This window comes from Phyllobates terribilis, unplaced genomic scaffold, assembly GCF_046119375.1.
Source record: "Phyllobates terribilis strain yellow unplaced genomic scaffold, ASM4611937v1 Scaffold_11__3_contigs__length_659146591, whole genome shotgun sequence".
In the NCBI taxonomy this organism is placed as follows: domain Eukaryota; kingdom Metazoa; phylum Chordata; class Amphibia; order Anura; family Dendrobatidae; genus Phyllobates; species Phyllobates terribilis.
In genome coordinates, this window is record NW_027362771.1 from 616872093 (window position 1) to 616880488 (window position 8396).

Here is an 8396-nt window from a genome sequence, read left to right on the forward strand (position 1 = left end):
TTCTAACCATTGCATCGCCTAACATTGTCCCGTTACCATCCATTATTTATCACCATCAATACCCTTTGGTTTTCCAATCCCGAGGTCATCTTACAGCACTAGAACTCAATGAGAAGACCAAATGTGAGAGTTGTTGGGGGTTTATGTAAGTAATTCACTCTTTTAATATTTGTTGGACCTATAGGTAATATTCATGTAGATTTCCAGTGGCCGCCCAACAATCTGGAATCCAATGAGGTCCAGGCAATGCTGCATGAAAGTAACTTTACTTAGTCATCTTGTACTATGATTGACTTATCTAATACAATTCAAACGTCAAGCAAAAAAATCTATTTTATCCAAACAAAAATCTGTAAGGAAAACAGTTTACTAAGTAGAAACAGGTTGAAGACTGTCGAAAAAAATATTTCATTCCAAAAATTGTAGCAGAAAATATATTTGCACTGTTAACACTTGCTCTCTGGTGTTATCTATTTCTTACAGCAGATAAACTGGACGTCGTTGAGAGCCGTGTCATCTCCACTGCCTTGTGGGCGCTCCACCTTGGCCTTCATGCCACAAATTCCATCCATGCATTTTCCACTCCACCGGCCATAATCTCCCCAACTATGACCAGCTCCCAATATGATCTCATAATCCGAACACTGAAACATTAGGTTGTTGGCAGCTGTATCATCCACACCTCTTCTTGGTGGCTCCACTTGCATGCTGAAGCTAATTAGGTGTCCTATCGGACACCATGAGGTTTGACTCCACTCACCCCACCTGCGAATGAAAGCAGAAATATCAAGACAAGACTTATTGGATGTATTTAGACATAATACCATTCTTATGGACAAAAATAGAACAGGTATTGTACTGAAGACTACGTACAAACATATGACCACTATAATAATGTTCCCTATGTACAAGAATATAACTACGATAATACTGCCCTCTATGTACAAGAATATAACTACTATAATACTGCCCCCTATGTACAAGAATATAACTACTACAATACTGCCCCTATATACGAGAATATAACTACTATAATACTGCCCCCTATGTACAAGAATATAACTACTATAATACTGCTCCCTATGTACAAGAATATAACTACTATAATACTGCCCCCTATGTACAAGAATATAACTACTATAATACTGCCCCTATGTACAAGAATATAACTACTATAATACTGCTCCTATGTACAAGAATATAACTACTATAATACTGCCCCCTATGTAGAAGAATATAACTAGTATAATACTGCTCCTATGTACAAGAATATAACTACTATAATACTGACCCCTGTGTACAGGAATATAACTACTATAATACTGACCCCTGTGTACAGGAATATAACTACTATAATACTGACCCCTATGTACAAGAATATAACTACTATAATACTGCTCCCTATGTACAAGAATATAACTACTATAATACTGCCCCCTATGTACAAGAATATAACTACTATAATACTGCCCCTATGTACAAGAATATAACTACTATAATACTGCTCCTATGTACAAGAATATAACTACTATAATACTGCCCCCTATGTAGAAGAATATAACTAGTATAATACTGCTCCTATGTACAAGAATATAACTACTATAATACTGCCCCTATGTACAGGAATATAACTACTATAATACTGACCCCTATGTACAAGAATATAACTACTATAATACTGACCCCTGTGTACAGGAATATAACTACTATAATACTGACCCCTATGTACAAGAATATAACTACTATAATACTGCCCCTATGTACAGGAATATAACTACTATAATACTGACCCCTATGTACAAGAATATAACTACTATAATACTGACCCCTGTGTACAGGAATATAACTACTATAATACTGCTCCTATGTACAGGAATATAACTACTATAATACTGACCCCTATGTACAAGAATATAACTACTATAATACTGACCCCTGTGTACAGGAATATAACTACTATAATACTGACCCCTATGTACAAGAATATAACTACTATAATACTGCCCCTATGTACAGGAATATAACTACTATAATACTGACCCCTATGTACAAGAATATAACTACTATAATACTGACCCCTATGTACAAGAATATAACTACTATAATACTGACCCCTATGTACAAGAATATAACTACTATAATACTGCCCTCTATGTACAAGAATATAACTACTATAATACTGCCCCCTATGTACAAGAATATAACTACTACAATACTGCCCCTATATACGAGAATATAACTACTATAATACTGCCCCCTATGTACAAGAATATAACTACTATAATACTGCTCCCTATGTACAAGAATATAACTACTATAATACTGCCCCCTATGTACAAGAATATAACTACTATAATACTGCCCCTATGTACAAGAATATAACTACTATAATACTGCTCCTATGTACAAGAATATAACTACTATAATACTGCCCCCTATGTAGAAGAATATAACTAGTATAATACTGCTCCTATGTACAAGAATATAACTACTATAATACTGCCCCTATGTACAGGAATATAACTACTATAATACTGACCCCTGTGTACAGGAATATAACTACTATAATACTGACCCCTGTGTACAGGAATATAACTACTATAATACTGACCCCTATGTACAAGAATATAACTACTATAATACTGCCCCCTATGTACAAGAATATAACTACTATAATACTGCCCCCTATGTACAAGAATATAACTACTATAATACTGCCCCCTATGTACAAGAATATAACTACTATAATACTGCCCCCTATGTACAAGAATATAACTACTATAATACTGCCTCCTATGTACAAGAATATAACTACTATAATACTGCCCCCTATGTACAAGAATATAACTACTATAATACTGCCCCCTATGTACAAGAATATAACTACTATAATACTGCCTCCTATGTACAAGAATATAACTACTATAATACTGCCCCCTATGTACAAGAATATAACTACTATAATACTGCCCCCTATGTACAAGAATATAACTACTATAATACTGCCCCTATGTACAAGAATATAACTACTATAATACTGCCCCTATGTACAAGAATATAACTACTATAATACTGTCCCTATGTACAAGAATATCTGGACACGTGATGTCAGCCAGCCTCTACATGTACAGTGAAAGAAATAATTATTTGATCCCCTGCTGTCTTTCTTAGTTTGCCCACTGACAAAGACATGAACAGTCTATAATTTTAAGGGTAAGTTAATTTTAGCATTGAGAGATAGAATATCCCCAAAAAATCAAGAAAATCACATAGAAATTAGATAAATTTATTTGCATTTTCCATCCATTCTCCAATTGATGCGGTAAAGTAGTCCTGTGCCCTTAGCAGAGAAACACCCCCAAAACATAATGTTTCCACCTCCATGCTTGACAGTAGGGATGGTGTTCTTTGGGTCATAGGCAGCATTTCTCTTCCTCCAAACACGACGAGTTGAGTTAATGCCAAAGAGCTCAATTTTTGTCTCATCTGACCACAGCACCTTCTCCCAATAACTCACAGAATCATCCAGGTGTTCATTGGCAAACTTCAGATGGGCCTGCCCATGTGCCTTCTTGAGCAGAGGGACCTTGCGGCATTTCAGGATTTTAAACCTTTAAGGCGTAATGTGTTACCAATGGTTTTCTTGGTGACTGTGGTCCCAGCGGCCTTGAGATCATTAACAAGATCCCCCCATGTAGTTTTAGGCTGATCTCTCACCTTCCTCATGATCAAGGATACCCCACGAGGTGAGATTTTGCATGGTGCCCCAGATCGATGTCGATTGACAGTCATTTTGTATTTCTTACTATTGCACCAACAGTTGTCTTCTTCTCACCCAGCGTCTTACTTATGGTTTTGTAGCCCATTCCAGCTTTGTGCAGGTCTATGATCTTGTCCCTGACATCCTTAGAAAGCTCTTTGGTCTTGCCCATGTTGTAGAGGTTAGAGTCTGACTGATTAATTGAGTCTGTGGACAGGAGTCTTTTATACAGGTGACTATGTTAGACCGCTGTCTAATGCAGGTAACGAGTTGATTAGGAGCGTCTAACTGGCCTGTAGGAGCCAGAACTCATAATGGTTTGTAGGGGATCAAATGCTTATTTCTCACTGCAAAATGCAAATAAATTTATCTAATTTATACAATGTGATTTTCTTGATGTTTTTTGGATATTCTATCTCTCAATGTTAAAATTAACCTACCCGTAAAATTATAGACTGCTCATGTCTTTGTCAGTGGGTAAACTTACAAAAACAGCAAGGGATCCAATACTTATTTCCTTCACTGTAGCTGTACACTGGAGTCTCACAGGTCCATGGGACAGTTTTATCTACTCACGGTCCTTCCGTTGACTTGATGATATATTCATCTTTTACGTTTGGGTGGATGTCAGTTTTGTTTAAGCAGTGCAGACGTATCCCGTTTAGCCCTGTATCATCTTCAGCTTTCTGCTTTACTTCCACCTAGGTCAGAAGATCGGCAAGAATAAAAAAAGTTCCTTTATGGCCTCATAGTAAAATTGACAACATTTGCTATTGTTGGAATGTCTTGACCACGGGTCGAGCTCAGACCTTCTCATATCATGTGGTTTTGAGGATAATGCTGCTCACTCTAACTGGGAATCTATGTAAATTTCTCCAGAAGAAAAACTGAGTTTGCCCTTAATTTTCAAATTTCTATACATTTCCAATATTTACTATATGTTGCATGGGGCTGCATACTCTACTGTCCGTGTACATCCCTACTTCTAAAACAGGTCCTCCTGAGCTCAGAGCCGACAAGGGGCTAAATCTGCGTGGCGTTTTTGTTCTCCTAGTGCTTTATTTGAAACTGTTGCATTAATGAAAACTTAGAAATGGACATTGGGTGGTAATTGGCCAACTCTAGGTCCTTGCGGATTAAATGTTTGAAAAATGTTAGCAAACCTTTAATAACGTCCATTGTGGCCAATCCATTTGCAATGGCTATTTGGGCACTGGTCCATCACTTTTTTCTCTTGTAGGATCTGCAGTGATGTTCAGATGTCTAATGGCCTCAACACACATTAGAACAATAGTTGGCCGAATTCAACGACATTGGCCGACAATCAGATGTGTATGATGGCCTCTTGACTCTTTACTGAGAGATGGTGTTGGGGGACAGAAGGATCCAGCCTGTTGAATTTCCAACTGCCGATACATTTTCTCCAAGGTCTTAGCAAATGCCAAAAGAGTCTGACAATGGTTCTCTCAGTCGAGCCAAGCATTCTTGAGTGTGTTAAAGTGGGGGGGGGGGAGATACCTGTCGTTTGGCCAATGGCTGTCAAATGTGTAAAGGCTACAGAAACTTTACAGAGATGCTACATTCTTGGTTCAAGATATACTGGGATGAATGTCACAAGAAGACCAGCTTTGGAATTGTTTTTTTGGGTCACTCTCTTAGACCTTTCTGATGTTATATGGTCTACATAAGAATGTTGGAGATTATGGGTATATTTTAAGGAACCTTCATCAAATCTGAATAATGGTAAGAGCAGACATATCTGTTTATTTTTCCATTCCAAGAGGGTATTGTGTGGGTCAAACTACGCCAGATTGAGGCATGTACATCCACTATGTGTCTTGTCCTCCCTCCACAGTGTACGATACTGATGTAGGATGTAGGTGAAAGCTGCTATCTATACTTTTTATTGGAATAAATATGATGTTATATCTAGATTTTCACAGTAAAGCAATTTTATGCCCATATCGAGAGAATTTAAGAAATTCTAAACAACCTTGTCCCTCAATCAGAAGAAGAGGGATTAGAACAGAGGAGAGCAGAAAATGGTGGCAAAGCAGTTGTGTCTACTAGGGTCCAGGACAGAGGTGCAGCCTAAGAGAAGTATTGGGGGAGCAAATGGGAAAATGATACACAAATGTCATTGGCTGAGTAGTCGGAAACCTCGATATGACAAAGCATAGAAGTATATAGCAAATGTGTTAAAAATAAATGGTTTTAGGGTTTGGAACAAGAACATCAATTACATAGTGCCTCAATTGGCAGAGAAATGCCCAATCTGACTCCTGTGATCAGTCAAAGCAAGATATTATATTCATTGTTCTGTTCATATTCCATGAAGTCATAAGAAATTTAAAGAGGAAAGCAAAATAAAGTTCACAATTTCTCTCTAAAAAGATATGCTAAACACTTTTCGGGGTCATTATCTATAAATACATCCCAGTTTCTTACCTTTAGAGAAAATCCTTTTGCGTAAAAACCACAGGGACACCACTCCACGGGCCCCCATTCACCCCATGATCCCCCGTTAGGTATACCTATAACAACATTTTCTCCAAATGTTCCTGAGATGACAGAGAGCAGCAGGAATGAGCAGAGGATGGAGGACATTCTTAGCAGATGTGACACCAGAGGCTCTTCTAGTTCTGGCTCCACCACCAGCTCGGGATGAACCAAAGCACCAGAGTCCAGGGAGGGAACATCAGGTAAAAGGTTCCTCCAGCGTGTAGCAATTCTTTTAAATATTAAAACTCTGATGTCCAGCCAAGACCCCAGTAAAAGGCAAACAGGGACTGTTCCCTGGCATTGAAATAAAGTGATTACCCTCACCCATCTAGAAAATCTATACCACGGTATACAAGCTGTCTGCGGTCATCTCAGGTGACATGGCCTTTCTGTTTTGTTAGGGAAAAAAACATACGGCAATAAAAAAAAAAAGGATTGCCACATTTGTCCAAGGTCTTACTATCAGAGTTTTATCATGAATTAATGAAAATTTAGTCTAAACAGCTCAAGTGAATGTGAGGTGTAGACACAGTCCTATCGCGACATTAATAAGAAAACTTAGATGTAGTTGGGAATAATACCATAGGAGAAGGTCCTGGTGAAGCTTCACCAGTGTAATAACATCACTGCCCACTTACCCAACTGTTTCTTTATTGGGAGGGAGAAGGGAGTTTGCTTCTATTCCAGACAGCCCAGAAAGTGTTATAATGTGGGAAGCCGGTTCATTTGGCAAGTGCCTGTACTGTGGTGAAGTGCAGCCTATGGAGGAAAGCTGGCCATTAGCTGCTTCTCACAGAGGTGAAATGTTGGAATATGTTTAGTGCACCAACTCCATTCCTGTGTATGTAAATGTTCTATTGCTAGGTTTGTGTATTGTCTATAAAGTTAAAAAAAAAAAAACTCACATAGGCTCACACACAGAAAAGACCATGTGACTGTATCCAGTTTCCTGCATCTGTGCATGAGAGGAGAAGCAGCCTGCTGATGCTGCACAGAGTGCTGATGCTGCACAGAATGCTGATGCTGCACAGAGTGCTGATGCTGCACAGAGTGCTGATGCTGCACAGAGACACTTAAAATATGTATATTCCTGTTTCCACAAAGCCGATCATATCTGCACCTGTTTATAGCTAATTAAAGCTTCATTCTGGTGTCGAAACGCTTTGAGAGTATCCTGAATGATCCACTGCCAACAGGTTATGGGCCCAGTGTGACACAGAACCCCAGCGTGACACAGAACTCCAGGAGTGACACAGAAGAGTAATAATAAAGCAACAGAAGTCCAAAGCAAAAGCAGCACAGAGCAACAGAGCAGATGTCCACAAGCAGGGATCACTGCACGTTCTTGTAACATACCTGGCGGCGTCCTTGCATGGTGGTCCATCTCCCACTGTGCAAGAGCGCGCACTTGATCTCCAGTCCAGAATGTCTCTCTGGCTTCCCTCCTTGCTGTCTGTTTGTCTGTTTTGGCTGCATAGGGCGACGCCCGCTGAACTTCCTGTTTCTTGTACCTGCTGCGGACACGCCCCTGTTGCACCTTCAGCCTATTGCTGTCCATCTTTGGGTATTTATACCACCTTCTTCCTCAAGATGGCGCCTGAGCATTGTGTCCTGTCAGTCGGCTTTTTGTCTCTGACGTGCCAGGTCCTTTCCTGTTTTCCTGCCTGTTCTCCAGTTCTGTGTCTGAACTGTGGTCTGTTCTTGTGAACACGCTTCTAGCCTGTTCTTTCACCTTCTAGGGGCTGTATTCCTAGATCTGCCTGTCTGTGCCTTGCGGTATCTGTTCCCGTCTGAACAGAGTCCTGTTTGTGTCCCAGCCTTGCTGTATTTGTTCCCGTTCCTCGGTTCCTAGTTGTCTGTGCCTCGTTTCTACTTTTGCCTTTTCTCCCTTTTCCCTCTTTGTCTGTTTTCTGCGTCTTTCTGCAGAGTCTGAACTTGCTCCTAAATTCCTTCTCGTCGTCTCTGTAAATCTGTTGTGAATTTAATGTACGCTCGCTACTTCTTTGTAAGTACTGTGTGTGCTTCTGGTTCTGCCTTTCCTTCTCCGTCTGTTCTTTGTGAACAGAGTCCTATCCCCCTGCCTTGTCTGCCACTCTGCGGTTTCCGCTCTGCTCCTGCCTTGTTCGCCGCTCTG

The 8396-nt window shown here is 39.7% G+C and overlaps 1 protein-coding gene across 2 annotated transcripts; it reads right to left on the reverse strand.

The window, feature by feature from the left end:
* Positions 1–250: 250 nt before the first annotated feature.
* Positions 251–7753, reverse strand: LOC141167136 (vitelline membrane outer layer protein 1-like). 2 transcript variants are annotated; one of them, XM_073654521.1, is made up of 3 exons: positions 7619–7753; positions 4337–4461; positions 251–765 (listed from the first exon to the last, which is right to left on the reverse strand). In XM_073654521.1, exons 1-3 carry the CDS (start codon positions 7736–7738, stop codon positions 471–473), a joined length of 540 nt encoding a protein of 179 aa, XP_073510622.1. In that variant the 5' UTR covers positions 7739–7753; the 3' UTR covers positions 251–470. The 2 variants fall into 2 exon arrangements, with proteins under 2 accessions (XP_073510622.1, XP_073510621.1); XM_073654520.1 differs by lacking the exon at positions 7619–7753 and adding an exon at positions 6209–6486.
* Between the last annotated feature and the right edge of the window lie 643 nt (positions 7754–8396).